At 51.6% G+C, this 18,652-nt stretch overlaps 1 protein-coding gene across 1 annotated transcript in view; it reads left to right on the plus strand.

The window, feature by feature from the left end:
- The first annotated feature begins 11,849 nt into the window (after window positions 1-11,849).
- The window catches only part of LOC130360446 (vomeronasal type-2 receptor 26-like), a 117,258-nt gene continuing 110,455 nt past the window's right edge, over window positions 11,850-18,652 (plus strand). The window contains exons 1-2 of the mRNA XM_056562932.1: window positions 11,850-12,190; window positions 18,034-18,279. Of these exons, the coding sequence (XP_056418907.1) occupies window positions 18,041-18,279 (239 nt within the window). The 5' untranslated portion in view covers window positions 11,850-12,190; window positions 18,034-18,040. The remainder of the gene's footprint in view (window positions 12,191-18,033; window positions 18,280-18,652) is intronic.

Genomic DNA, 18,652 nt, shown 5'->3' on the forward strand with positions numbered 1-18,652 from the left:
AGGCCTCACACTACACACAGGCATCACACCACACACAGGCCTCACACCACACACAGGCCTCACACCACACACTGGCCTTACACCACACACAGGCCTCACACCACACACAGGCCTCACACTACACACAGGACTCACACCATACACAGGCCTCACACCACACACAGGACTCAAACTACACACAGGCCTCACACCACACACTGGCCTAACACCACACACAGGCCTCACAACACACACAGGCCTCACACTACACACAGGACTCACACCACACACAGGCCTCACACTACACACAGCCCTTACACTACACACAGGCCTCACACTACACACAGGCCTCACACTACACACAGGCCTCACATTACAAACAGACCTCACACTACACACAGGCCTCACACTACACACAGGCCTCACATTACACACAGGCCTCACACCACACACAGGCCTCAAACCACACAAAGGCCTCACACCACACACAGGCCTCACACCACACACAGGCCTCACACTACACACAGGCCTCACACCACACACAGGACTCACACTACACACATGCATCACACCACACACAGGACTCACACCACACACAGGCCTAACACCACACACAGGACTCACACCACACACAGGCCTCACACCACACACAGGCCTCACACTACACACAGCCCTTACACTACACACAGGCCTCACACCACACACAGGCCTCACACCACACACAGGCCTCACACCACACACAGGCCTCACACCACACACTGGCCTCACACTACACACAGGCCTCACACCACACACTGGCCTCACACCACACACAGGCCTCACACCACACACAGGCCTCACACTACACACAGGACTCACACCATACACAGGCCTCACACCACACACAGGACTCAAACTACACACTGGCCTCACACCACACACTGGCCTAACACCACACACAGGCCTCACAACACACACAGGCCTCACACTACACACAGGACTCACACCACACACAGGCCTCACAGTACACACAGCCCTTACACTACACACAGGACTCACACCACACACAGGCCTCACACTACACACAGGCCTCACACTACACACAGGCCTCACATTACAAACAGACCTCACACTACACACATGCCTCACACTACACACAGGCCTCACATTACACACAGGCCTCACACCACACACAGGCCTCACACCACACACAGGCCTCACACCACACACAGGCCTCACACCACACACAGGCCTAACACCACACACAGGCCTCACACCACACACAGGCCTCACACCACACACAGGCCTCACACCACACACAGGACTCACACTACACACAGGCCTCACACCACACACAGGCCTCACACCACACACAGGCCTCACACCACACACAGGAATCACACCACACACAGGACTAACACTACACACAGGCCTCACACTACACACAGCCCTCACATCACACACAGGCCTCACACCACACACAGGCCTCACACTACACACAGGCCTCACACCACACACAGGCCTCACACCACACACACAGGCCTCACACTACACACAGGCCTAACACCACACACAGGCCTCACACTACACACAGGCCTCACACCACACACAGGCCTCACACCACAAACAGTCCTCACACCACACACAGGCCTCACCACACACAGGGGCCTCACACTACACACAGGACTCACACTACACACAGGCCTCACACCACACACAGGACTCACACCACACACAGGCCTCACACCACACACAGGCATCACACTACACACAGGACTCGCACTACACATAGTCCTCACACTACACACAGGCCTCACACTACACACAGGCCTCACACCACACACAGTCCTCACACTACACACAGGCCTCACACCACACACAGGCCTCACACCACACATAGTCTTCACACTACACACAGGCTTCACACTACACACAAGCCTCACACTACACACAGGCCTCACACTACACATAGCCCTCACACTACACACAGGCCTCACACTACACACAGGCCTCACACCACACACAGACCTCACACCACACACAGACCTCACACAGGCCTCACACCACACACAGGCCTCACACCACACACAGGCCTCACACCACACATAGTCCTCACACTACACACAGACCTCACACTACACACAAGCCTCACACCACACACAGGCCTCACACCACAAACAGTCCTCACACCACACACAGGCCTCACCACACACAGGGGCCTCACACTACACACAGGACTCACACTACACACAGGCCTCACACCACACACAGGACTCACACCACACACACAGGCCTCACACCACACACAGGCCTCACACTACACACAGGACTCACACTACACATAGTCCTCACACTACACACAGGCCTCACACTACACACAGGCCTCACACCACACACAGTCCTCACACTACACACAGGCCTCACACCACACACAGGCCTCACACCACACATAGTCTTCACACTACACACAGGCCTCACACTACACACAAGCCTCACACTACACACAGGCCTCACACTACACATAGCCCTCACACTACACACAGGCCTCACACTACACACAGGCCTCACACCACACACAGACCTCAGACCTCACACAGGCCTCACACCACACACAAGCCTCACACCACACACAGGCCTCACACCACACATAGTCCTCACACTACACACAGACCTTACACTACACACAAGCCTCACACTACACACAGGACTCACACTACACATAGCCCTCACACTACACACAGGCCTCACACTACACACAGGCCTCACACCACACACAGGCCTCCCACCACACACAGGCCTCACAACACGCACAGGCCTCACACCTCACACAGGCTTCACACAACACACAGGCCTCACACCTCACACAGGACTCACACTACACACAGCTGTACACTACACACAGGCCTCACTCTACACACAGGCCTCACACTACATACAGTCCTCACACTACACACAGGCCTCACACTACACACAGGCCTCACACCACACACAGGCCTCACACTACACACAGGCCTCACACCACACACAGGCCTCACACCACACACAGACCTCACACTACACACAGGCCTCACACCACACACAGGCCTCACACTACACAGTCCTCACACTACACACAGACCTCACACTACACACAGACCTCACACCACACACAGGACTCACACTACACACAGGACTCACACCACACACAGGCCTCACAGTACACACAGCCCTTACACTACACACAGGACTCACACCACACACAGGCCTCACACTACACACAGGCCTCACACTACACACAGGCCTCACATTACAAACAGACCTCACACTACACACATGCCTCACACTACACACAGGCCTCACATTACACACAGGCCTCACACCACACACAGGCCTCACACCACACACAGGCCTCACACCACACACAGGCCTCACACCACACACAGGCCTAACACCACACACAGGCCTCACACCACACACAGGCCTCACACCACACACAGGCCTCACACCACACACAGGACTCACACTACACACAGGCCTCACACCACACACAGGCCTCACACCACACACAGGCCTCACACCACACACAGGAATCACACCACACACAGGACTAACACTACACACAGGCCTCACACTACACACAGCCCTCACATCACACACAGGCCTCACACCACACACAGGCCTCACACTACACACAGGCCTCACACCACACACAGGCCTCACACCACACACACAGGCCTCAAACTACACACAGGCCTAACACCACACACAGGCCTCACACTACACACAGGCCTCACACCACACACAGGCCTCACACCACACACAGGCCTCACCACACACAGGGGCCTCACACTACACACAGGACTCACACTACACACAGGCCTCACACCACACACAGGACTCACACCACACACAGGCCTCACACCACACACAGGCATCACACTACACACAGGACTCGCACTACACATAGTCCTCACACTACACACAGGCCTCACACTACACACAGGCCTCACACCACACACAGTCCTCACACTACACACAGGCCTCACACCACACACAGGCCTCACACCACACATAGTCTTCACACTACACACAGGCTTCACACTACACACAAGCCTCACACTACACACAGGCCTCACACTACACATAGCCCTCACACTACACACAGGCCTCACACTACACACAGGCCTCACATCACACACAGACCTCACACCACACACAGACCTCACACAGGCCTCACACCACACACAGGCCTCACACCACACACAGGCCTCACACCACTCATAGTCCTCACACTACACACAGACCTCACACTACACACAAGCCTCACACCACACACAGGCCTCACACCACAAACAGTCCTCACACCACACACAGGCCTCACCACACACAGGGGCCTCACACTACACACAGGACTCACACTACACACAGGCCTCACACCACACACAGGACTCACACTACACACAGGACTCACACTACACATAGTCCTCACACTACACACAGGCCTCACACTACACACAGGCCTCACACCACACACAGTCCTCACACTACACACAGGCCTCACACCACACACAGGCCTCACACCACACACAGGCCTCACACCACACACAGGCCTCACACCACACACAGGACTCACACCACACACACAGGCCTCACACCACACACAGGCCTCACACTACACACAGGACTCACACTACACATAGTCCTCACACTACACACAGGCCTCACACTACACACAGGCCTCACACCACACACAGGCCTCCCACCACACACAGGCCTCACAACACGCACAGGCCTCACACCTCACACAGGCTTCACACAACACACAGGCCTCACACCTCACACAGGACTCACACTACACACAGCTGTACACTACACACAGGCCTCACTCTACACACAGGCCTCACACTACATACAGTCCTCACACTACACACAGGCCTCACACTACACACAGGCCTCACACCACACACAGGCCTCACACTACACACAGGCCTCACACCACACACAGGCCTCACACCACACACAGACCTCACACTACACACAGGCCTCACACCACACACAGGCCTCACACTACACAGTCCTCACACTACACACAGACCTCACACTACACACAGACCTCACACCACACACAGGACTCACACTACACACAGCACTCACACTACACACAGTCCTCACACTACACACAGACCTCACACTACACACAGGACTCACACTACACACAGGCCTCACACCACACACAGGAATCACACCACACACAGGACTAACACTACACACAGGCCTCACACTACACACAGGCCTCACACCACAAACAGTCCTCACACCACACACAGGCCTCACCACACACAGGGGCCTCACACTACACACAGGACTCACACTACACACAGGCCTCACACCACACACAGGACTCACACCACACACAGGCCTCACACCACACACAGGCATCACACTACACACAGGACTCGCACTACACATAGTCCTCACACTACACACAGGCCTCACACTACACACAGGCCTCACACCACACACAGTCCTCACACTACACACAGGCCTCACACCACACACAGGCCTCACACCACACATAGTCTTCACACTACACACAGGCTTCACACTACACACAAGCCTCACACTACACACAGGCCTCACACTACACATAGCCCTCACACTACACACAGGCCTCACATCACACACAGACCTCACACCACACACAGACCTCACACAGGCCTCACGCCACACACAGGCCTCACACCACACACAGGCCTCACACCACACACAGGCCTCACACCACACATAGTCCTCACACTACACACAGACCTCACACTACACACAAGCCTCACACCACACACAGGCCTCACACCACAAACAGTCCTCACACCACACACAGGCCTCACCACACACAGGGGCCTCACACTACACACAGGACTCACACTACACACAGGCCTCACACCACACACAGGACTCACACCACACACACAGGCCTCACACCACACACAGGCCTCACACTACACACAGGACTCACACTACACATAGTCCTCACACTACACACAGGCCTCACACTACACACAGGCCTCACACCACACACAGTCCTCACACTACACACAGGCCTCACACCACACACAGGCCTCACACCACACATAGTCTTCACACTACACACAGGCCTCACACTACACACAAGCCTCACACTACACACAGGCCTCACACTACACATAGCCCTCACACTACACACAGGCCTCACACTACACACAGGCCTCACACCACACACAGACCTCAGACCTCACACAGGCCTCACACCACACACAAGCCTCACACCACACACAGGCCTCACACCACACATAGTCCTCACACTACACACAGACCTTACACTACACACAAGCCTCACACTACACACAGGACTCACACTACACATAGCCCTCACACTACACACAGGCCTCACACTACACACAGGCCTCACACCACACACAGGCCTCCCACCACACACAGGCCTCACAACACGCACAGGCCTCACACCTCACACAGGCTTCACACAACACACAGGCCTCACACCTCACACAGGACTCACACTACACACAGCTGTACACTACACACAGGCCTCACTCTACACACAGGCCTCACACTACATACAGTCCTCACACTACACACAGGCCTCACACTACACACAGGCCTCACACCACACACAGGCCTCACACTACACACAGGCCTCACACCACACACAGGCCTCACACCACACACAGACCTCACACTACACACAGGCCTCACACCACACACAGGCCTCACACTACACAGTCCTCACACTACACACAGACCTCACACTACACACAGACCTCACACCACACACAGGACTCACACTACACACAGCACTCACACTACACACAGTCCTCACACTACACACAGACCTCACACTACACACAGGACTCACACTACACACATGCCTCACACTACACACAGCCCTCACATCACACACAGGCCTCACACCACACACAGGCCTCACACCACACACAGGCCTCACACCACACACAGGCCTCACACTACACACAGGCCTCACACCACACACAGGCCTCACACCACACACACAGGCCTCACACTACACACAGGCCTAACACCACACACAGGCCTCACACTACACACAGGCCTAACACCACACACAGGCCTCACACTACACACAGGCCTCACACCACACACAGGACTCAAACAACACACAGGCCTCACACTACACACAGGCCTCACACCACACATAGGCCTCACACCACACACAGGACTAACACTACACACAGGCCTCACAACACACACAGGCCTCACACTACACACAGGACTAACACTACACACAGGCCTCACAACACACACAGGCCTCACACTACACACAGGACTCACACTACACACAGGCCTCACACCACACACAGGCCTCACACCACAAACAGTCCTCACACCACACACAGGCCTCACCACACACAGGGGCCTCACACTACACACAGGACTCACACTACACACAGGCCTCACACCACACACAGGCCTCACACCACACACAGGCCTCACACTACACACAGGACTCACACTACACATAGTCCTCACACTACACACAGGCCTCACACCACACACAGGCCTCACACCACACACAGTCCTCACACTACACACAGGCCTCACACCACACAGGCCTCACACCACACATAGTCTTCACTCTACACACAGGCCTCACACTACACACAAGCCTCACACTACACACAGGCCTCACACTACACATAGCCCTCACACTACACACAGGCCTCATACTACACACAGGCCTCACACCACACACAGACCTCACACCACACACAGACCTCACACAGGCCTCACACCACACACAAGCCTCACACCACACACAGGCCTCACACCACACATAGTCCTCACACTACACACAGACCTCACACTACACACAAGCCTCACACCACACACAGGCCTCACACCACAAACAGTCCTCACACCACAAACAGTCCTCACACCACACACAGGGGACTCACACTACACACAGGACTCACACTACACACAGGCCTCACACCAGACACAGGACTCACACCACACACAGGCCTCACACCACACACAGGCCTCACACTACACACAGGACTCACACTACACATAGTCCTCACACTACACACAGGCCTCACACTACACACAGGCCTCACACCACACACAGTCCTCACACTACACACAGGCCTCACACCACACACAGGCCTCACACCACACATAGTCTTCACACTACACACAGGCCTCACACTACACACAAGCCCCACACTAGACACAGGCCTCACACTACACATAGCCCTCACACTACACACAGGCCTCACACTACACACAGGCCTCACACCACACACAGACCTCACACCACACACAGACCTCACACAGGCATCACACCACACACAAACTTCACACCACACACAGGCCTCACACCACACATAGTCCTCACACTACACACAGACCTCACACTACACACAAGCCTCACACTACACACAGGACTCACACTACACATAGCCCTCACACTACACACAGGCCTCACACTACACACAGGGGCCTCACACCACACACAGGCCTCCCACCACACACAGGCCTCACAACACGCACAGGCCTCACACAGGCCTCACACAACACACATGCCTCACACCTCACACAGGACTCACACTACACACAGCTGTACACTACACACAGGCCTCACTCTACACACAGGCCTCACACTACATACAGTCCTCACACTACACACAGGCCTCACACTACACACAGGCCTCACACCACACACAGGCCTCACACTACACACAGGCCTCACACCACACACAGGCCTCACACCACACACAGACCTCACACTACACACAGGCCTCACACCACACACAGGCCTCACACTACACAGTCCTCACACTACACACAGCACTCACACTACACACAGCACTCACACTACACACAGTCCTCACACTACACACAGTCATCACACTACACACAGGCCTCACACTACACACAGGCCTCACACTACACACAGGCCTCACACCACACACAGGCCTCACACCACACACAGGACTCACACCACACACAGGCCTCACACCACACACAGGCCTCATACCACACACAGCCCTCACACTACACACAGGCCTCACACCACCACACAGGCCTCACACTACACACAGGACTCACACCACACACAGCCTCACACTACACACAGGACTCACACTACACACATGCCTCTCACTACACACAGGACACACTACACACAGGACTCACACTACACACAGGCCTCCCACGACACAAAGGCCTCACACCACACACAGCCCTCACACCACACACAGGCCTCACACTACACACAGGCCGCACACTACACACAGGCCTCACACCACACACAGACCTCACACCACACACAGGCCTCACACTACACACAGGCCTCACACCACACACAGGCCTCACACTACACACAGGCCTCACACTACACACAGGCCTCACACCACACACAGGCCTCACAATACACACAGGACTCACACCACACACAGCCTCACACTACACACAGGCCTCACACTACACACAGGCCTCACACTACACACAGGCCTCACACTACACACAGGCATCACACCACACACAGGCCTCACACTACACACAGGCCTCACACTACACACAGGCCTCACTCTACACACAGGCCTCACACTAAACACAGGACTCACACTACACAAAGCCATACACTACACACAGCCCTCACACTACACACAGTCCTCACACTACACACAGGCCTCACACTACACACAGCCCTCACACTACACACAGTCCTCACACTACACACAGTCCTCACACTACACACAGCCCTCACACTACACACAGCCCTCACACTACACACAGGCCTCACACTACACACAGGCCTCACACTACACACTGGCCTCACACCACACACAGGCCTCACACCACACACAGGCCTCACACCACACACAGCCCTCACACTACACACAGGCCTCACACCGCACATAGGCCTCACACTACACACAGGACTCACACCACACACAGCCTCACACTACACACAGGAATCACACTATACACAGGACTCACACTACACACAGGCCTCTCACTACACACAGGCCTCTCACTACACACAGGCCTCACACCACACACAGGCCTCACACCACACACAGCCCTCACACCACACACGGGCCACACACAGGCCTCACAATACACAGCCCTCACACCACACACAGGCATCACACTACACACAGTCCTCACACTACACACAGCCTCACACTACACACGGGCCTCACACTACACACGGGCCTCACACTACACACGAGCCTCACACCACACACGGGCCTCACACCACACACAGGCCTCACACCACACACGGGCCTCACACCACACACAGGCCTCACACTACACACAGACCTCACACCACACACAGGCTTCACACCACACACGGGCCTCAAACCACACACGGGCCTCACACCACACACGGGCCTCACACCACACACAGGCATCACACCACACACAGACCTCACACCACACACGGGCCTCACACCACACACGGGCCTCACACCACACACGGGCCTCACACTACACACAGACCTCACACTAAACACACCCTCACACCACACACAGGCTTCACACCACACACAGGCCTCACACCACACACAGCCCTCACACCACACACAGGCTTCACACCACACACAGGCCTCACACCACACACAGGCCTCACACCACACACAGGCCTCACACCACACACAGGTCTCACACCACACACAGGCCTCACACCACACACAGGCTTCACACCACACACAGGCCTAACACTACACACAGACCTCACACTACACACTGGCCTCACACTACACAGCCCTCACACTACACACAGGCCTCACACCACACACAGGACTCACACCACACACAGGCCTCACACCACACACAAGCCTCACACTACACACAGGCCTCAAATCAGACACGGGCCTCACACCTTACATGGGCCTCACACCACACACAGGCCTCACACTACACACAGGCCTCAAATCAGACACGGGCCTCACACCACACATGGGCCTCACACCACACACGGGCCTCACACCACACATGGGCCTCACACCACACACGGGCCTCACACCACACACGGGCCTCACACCACACACGGAACTCACACCACACACGGAACTCACACCACACACAGGACTCACACCACACACAGGCCTCATAGCTACACACAGGCCTCACACTACACACAGGCCTCACACTACACAGCCCTCACACTACACACAGACCTCACACCACACACAGGCCTCACACCACACACGGAACTCACACCACACACAGGCCTCACACCACACACGGAACTCACACCACACACGGAACTCACACCACACACAGGCTTCACACCACACACAGGCCTAACACTACACACAGACCTCACACTACACACAGGCCTCACACTACACAGCCCTCACACTACACACAGACCTCACACCACACACAGGCCTCACACCACACACAGGTCTCACATCACACACCCTCACACCACACACAGGCCTCACACCACACACCCTCAAACCACACACAGGCCTCACACCCCACACAGGCCTCACACCACACACAGTCCTCACACCACACACAGGCCTAACACCACACACAGGCCTCAAATCAGACACAGGCCTCACACCACTCACGGGCCATTGATGGTCCTAGAATAATTATAAGCTAATTCTACACACTTTTCACCACACTCTTTATCTTTCTCTACTGTGCAAAACTGTTTTCCCCACATAATCTCAAAATTTTAGATATAACTCAGGAAGAGGAGACCAGATGCTCCTCACTCTACCACAACTAACTTCCCACAGAATCATCTGAACCCGCTCAAACCACATTTACTTCCTCTTAGGAGAGAGAGGGTTTGAGTTTTGCAGATGATTATTAAAAGAGATCCAAGGACGTCCAGGAATATGGAGGAACATGTAGAAATTCCCCTTTTTTACATTTGATTTTAATGTAAAATTAGTATAAGGCAAAACTTACATAGGCATCAAGTACAAAGGGTTAAATAACAGGTGAGTTATAAGCAGAATGATTCCTCTGGTGATTCTGTTCAGAGTAGAAATCTACAAAGGTAAAAATAAGAAGAAAAACATAAGAGAAGAAATCCTCTATAGAGAAGAGAATCATCCAGATCTCCAGAAATAATCCGGTAAAATGAGATAAAAAGGCTTCAGCTCAGTGTCAGCTCTGAGATCAAGAGCAGAACTCCAACCGCAGCTCCAGAGATTCCCAGAGAGAGGACGAAGCTTCATCCTAACAAGTAAGAGACATCACAACCTGATCTCCACCTCACACTACACACAGGGGCCTAACACCACACATAGGCCTCACACTACACACAGGCCTCACACTACACACAGGCCTCACACTACACACAGGCCTCACATCACACAGGGGCCTAACACCACACACAGGCCTCACACTACACACAGGCCTCACACCACACACAGGCCTCACACCACACACAGGCCTCACACCACACACAGGCCTCACACCACACACAGGCCTCACACCACACACAGGCCTCACACCACACACAGGCCTCACACCACACACAGTCCTCACACCACACACAGTCCTCACACCACACACAGGCCTCACACTACACACAGGCCTCACACTACACACAGGGGCCTAACACCACACACAGGCCTCACACCACACACAGGCCTCACACCACACACAGGCCTCACACCACACACAGGCCTCACACCACACACAGGCCTCACACTACACACAGGCCTCACACCACACACAGGTCTCACACTACACACAGGCCTCAAATCAGACACGGGCCTCACACCACACACAGGCCTCACACCACACACAGGCCTCACACCACAAACGGGCCTCACACCACACACGGGCCTCACACTACACACAGGCATCACACCACACACAGGTCTCACAGTACACACAGGCCTCACACCACACACGGGCCTCACACCACACACGGGCCTCACACCACACACGGGCCTCACACCACACACAGGCCTCACAGCTACACACAGGCCTCACAGCTACACACAGGCCTCACAGCTACACACAGGCCTCACAGATACACACAGGCCTCACAGCTACACACAGGTTTCATGTACTAAGAAGAAGAGGAGGACAGGACATTGTAGGATGAATTCTCAGATCTGTTATTGTGTATAGTGTGATCTCTGTGCTGTATATGATCACTGTAGTGTTATTGTGTATAGTGTGAGGTTGTGTATGTCTAGTGTTATTGTGTATAGTGTGAGGTTGTGTATGTGCAGTATATGATCACTGTAGGGTTATTGTGTATAGTGTGAGGTTGTGTATGTGTTGTATATGATCACTGTAGGGTTATTGTGTATAGTGTGAGGTTGTGTATGTGTAGTGTTATTGTGTATAGTGTGATCTCTGTGCTGTATATGATCACTGTAGTGTTATTGTGTATAGTGTGAGGTTGTGTATGTGTAGTGTTATTGTGTATAGTGTGAGGTTGTGTATGTGCAGTATATGATCACTGTAGGGTTATTGTGTATAGTGTGAGGTTGTGTATGTGCTGTATATGATCACTGTAGTGTTATTGGGTATAGTGTGAGGTTGTGTATGTGCTGTATATGATCACTGTAGTGTTATTGTGTATAGTGTGAGGTTGTGTATGTGCTGTATATGATCACTGTAGTGTTATTGTGTATAGTGTGAGGTTGTGTATGTGCTGTATATGATCACTGTAGAGTTATTGTGTATAGTGTGAGGTTGTGTATGTGTAGTGTTATTGTGTATAGTGTGAGGTTGTGTATGTGCAGTATATGATCACTGTAGGGTTATTGTGTATAGTGTGAGGTTGTGTATGTGCTGTATATGATCACTGTAGTGTTATTGGGTATAGTGTGAGGTTGTGTATGTGCTGTATATGATCACTGTAGTGTTATTGTGTATAGTGTGAGGTTGTGTATGTGCTGTATATGATCACTGTAGTGTTATTGTGTATAGTGTGAGGTTGTGTATGTGTTGTATATGATCACTGTAGTGTTATTGTGTATAGTGTGAGGTTGTGTATGTGTAGTATATGATCACTGTAGTGTTATTGTGTATAGTGTGAGGTTGTGTATGTGCTGTATATGATCACTGTAGTGTTATTGTGTATAGTGTGAGGTTGTGTATGTGTTGTGTTGTTGTTGTTGTGGGCCTCACACCACACACGGGCCTCACACCACACACGGGCCTCACACCACACACGGGCCTCACACCACACACGGGCCTCACACCACACACGGGCCTCACACCACACACGGGCCTCACACCACACACGGGACTCACACCACACACAGGCCTCATAGCTACACACAGGCCTCACAGCTACACACAAGCCTCACACCACACACAGGCCTCACACCACACACAGCCGCACACTACACACAGGCCTCACACCACACACAGGCCTCACACTACACACAGGCCTCACACCACACACAGGCCTCACACTACACACAGGCCTCACACTACACACAGGCCTCACACTACACACAGGCCTCACACTACACACAGACCTCACACCACACACAGGCCTCACACCACACACAGACCTCACACCACACACAGGCCTCACACCACACACAGGTCTCACATCACACACCCTCACACCACACACAGGCCTCACACCACACACCCTCAAACCACACACAGGCCTCACACCCCACACAGGCCTCACACCCCACACAGGCCTCACACCACACACAGGCCTCAAATCAGACACAGGCCTCACACCACTCACGGGCCATTGATGGTCCTAGAATAATTATAAGCTAATTCTACACACTTTTCACCACACTCTTTATCTTTCTCTACTGTGCAAAACTGTTTTCCCCACATAATCTCAAAATTTTAGATATAACTCAGGAAGAGGAGACCAGATGCTCCTCACTCTACCACAACTAACTTCCCACAGAATCGTCTGAACCCGCTCAAACCACATTTACTTCCTCTTAGGAGAGAGAGGGTTTGAGTTTTGCAGATGATTATTAAAAGAGATCCAAGGCCGTCCAGGAATATGGAGGAACATGTAGAAATTCCCCTTTTTTACATTTGATTTTAATGTAAAATTAGTATAAGGCAAAACTTACATAGGCATCAAGTACAAAGGGTTAAATAACAGGTGAGTTATACGCAGAATGATTCCTCTGGTGATTCTGTTCAGAGTAGAAATCTACAAAGGTAAAAATAAGAAGAAAAACATAAGAGAAGAAATCCTCTATAGAGAAGAGAATCATCCAGATCTCCAGAAATAATCCGGTAAAATGAGATAAAAAGGCGTCAGCTCAGTGTCAGCTCTGAGATCAAGAGCAGAACTCCAACCGCAGCTCCAGAGATTCCCAGAGAGAGGACAAAGCTTCATCCTAACAAGTAAGAGACATCACAACCTGATCTCCACCTCACACTACACACAGGGGTCTAACACCACACATAGGCCTCACACTACACACAGGCCTCACACTACACACAGGCCTCACACTACACACAGGCCTCACATCACACAGGGGCCTAACACCACACATAGGCCTCACACTATACACAGGCCTCACACTACACACAGGCCTCACACCACACACAGGCCTCACACCACACACAGGCCTCACACCACACACAGGCCTCACACCACACACAGGCCTCACACCACACACAGGCCTCACACCACACACAGGCCTCACACTACACACAGGCCTCACACCACACACAGGCCTCACACCACACACAGGCCTCACACTACACATAGGCCTCACACCACACACAGGCCTCACACCACACACAGGCCTCACACCACACACAGGCCTCACACCACACACAGGCCTCACACCACACACAGGCCTCACACCACACACAGTCCTCACACCACACACAGTCCTCACACTACACACAGGCCTCATACTTCACACAGGCCTCACACCACACACAGGCCTCACACCACACACAGGCCTCACACCACACACAGGCCTCACACCACACACAGGCCTCACACCACACACAGGCCTCACACCACACACAGGCCTCACACTACACACAGGCCTCACACCACAAACGGGCCTCACACCACACACGGGCCTCACACTACACACAGGCATCACACCACACACAGGTCTCACAGTACACACAGGCCTCAAATCAGACACGGGCCTCACACCACACACGGGCCTCACACCACACACGGGCCTCACACCACACACGGGCCTCACACCACACACAGGCCTCACAGCTACACACAGGCCTCACAGCTACACACAGGCCTCACAGCTACACACAGGCCTCACAGATACACACAGGCCTCACAGCTACACACAGGTTTCATGTACTAAGAAGAAGAGGAGGACAGGACATTGTAGGATGAATTCTCAGATCTGTTATTGTGTATAGTGTGATCTCTGTGCTGTATATTATCACTGTAGTGTTATTGTGTATAGTGTGAGGTTGTGTATGTGTAGTGTTATTGTGTATAGTGTGAGGTTGTGTATGTGTAGTGTTATTGTGTATAGTGTGAGGTTGTGTATGTGCAGTATATGATCACTGTAGGGTTATTGTGTATAGTGTGAGGTTGTGTATGTGCTGTATATGATCACTGTAGTGTTATTGTGTATAGTGTGAGGTTGCGTATGTGCAGTATATGATCACTGTAGGGTTATTGTGTATAGTGTGAGGTTGTGTATGTGCTGTATATGATCACTGTAGTGTTATTGGGTATAGTGTGAGGTTGTGTATGTGCTGTATATGATCACTGTAGTGTTATTGTGTATAGTGTGAGGTTGTGTATGTGCTGTATATGATCACTGTAGTGTTATTGTGTATAGTGTGAGGTTGTGTATGTGCTGTATATGATCACTGTAGAGTTATTGTGTATAGTGTGAGGTTGTGTATGTGTAGTGTTATTGTGTATAGTGTGAGGTTGTGTATGTGCTCTATATGATCACTGTAGTGTTATTGGGTATAGTGTGAGGTTGTGTATGTGCTGTATATGATCACTGTAGTGTTATTGTGTATAGTGTGAGGTTGTGTATGTGCTGTATATGATCACTGTAGTGTTATTGTGTATAGTGTGAGGTTGTGTATGTGTTGTATATGATCACTGTAGTGTTATTGTGTATAGTGTGAGGTTGTGTATGTGTAGTATATGATCACTGTAGTGTTATTGTGTATAGTGTGAGGTTGTGTATGTGCTGTATATGATCACTGTAGTGTTATTGTGTATAGTGTGAGGTTGTGTATGTGTTGTCTTATTGTGTATAGTGTGAGGTTGTGTATGTGTTGTGTTATTGTGTATAGTGTGAGATTGTGTATGTGCTGTATATGATCACTGTAGTGTTATTGTGTATAGTGTGAGGTTGTGTATGTGTTGTGTTGTTGTGTATTTGCTGTATATGATCCCTGTAGTGTTATTGTGTATAGTGTGAGGTTGTGTATGTGCTGTATATGATCACTGTAGTGTTATTATGTATAGTGTGAGGTTGTGTATGTGTTGTCTTACACAACCTCACACTATACACAATAAGACAACACATACACAACCTCACACTATACACAATAACACAACACATACACAACCTCACACTATACACAATAACACAACACATACACAACCTCACACTATACACAATAACACAACACATACACAACCTCACACTATACACAATAACACAACACATACACAACCTCACACTATACACAATAACAACACATACACAACCTCACCCTATACACAATAACACAACACATACACAACCTCACACTATACACAATATGTGTTGTGTTATTGTGTATAGTGTGAGATTGTGTATGTGCTGTATATGATCACTGTAGTGTTATTGTGTATAGTGTGAGGTTGTGTATGTGTTGTGTTATTGTGTATAGGGTGAGGTTGTGTATGTGTTGTGTTATTGTGTATAGTGTGAGGTTGTGTATGTGTTGTGTTATTGTTTATAGTGTGAGGTTGTGTATGTGTTGTGTTATTGTGTATAGTGTGAGGTTGTGTATGTGTTGTGTTATTGTTTATAGTGTGAGGTTGTGTATGTGTTGTGTTATTGTGTATAGTGTGAGATTGTGTATGTTCTGTCATTTTGATGTGTGATCTCCATCTAGCAGATCGCTGATGATCCCCGTCCTGCGGTATCGATGCTGCGTTGTATATACATTGTTCCTGTTACTCACGTTTATTGATGGAAGACATGTGATGGATGCAGCGTGCAGATTAGAGCTAATCGGAGATCTGCAGCACATCGCACAGCCTGCAGACCTGATACTTGGAGGAATCATCCAGCTTTCCACTAGATCTATAAGAAATAATGACTTTACATTTAGAGACAACTATGAAGTTCTTTCATGTATCCAGTAAGTCTGATGATCATTGACTCATAGAGATAAGCTGAGGATCTACCTGATAGTAAAGGACAACTGTAGTGGAACACTTTTATATATTCCCGTGCCCGGGCCTCACAAATAAACAAAATAAACTTATACATACCTTCCTACGAGCCCCCGTTGGTCCGGCACAGGCCTCACGGTCCGGCAGTGCTGACCTCATTCCACTTCCTGGGGACGGGGACGCAGCAGAGCCGTCGTCGTATAACCGGCCGCAGCGATGTCCCACCCGGGCCTTTGATAGGGCGGAGCCCACTGTCATAGTTACATAGTTAGTATGGTTGAAAAAAGACAGACGTCCATCAAGTCCAACCAGGGAATTGAAGTGAAGGGTGTAAGGGGA

This window comes from Hyla sarda, chromosome 3 (genome assembly GCF_029499605.1).
Source record: "Hyla sarda isolate aHylSar1 chromosome 3, aHylSar1.hap1, whole genome shotgun sequence".
Taxonomy (NCBI): domain Eukaryota; kingdom Metazoa; phylum Chordata; class Amphibia; order Anura; family Hylidae; genus Hyla; species Hyla sarda.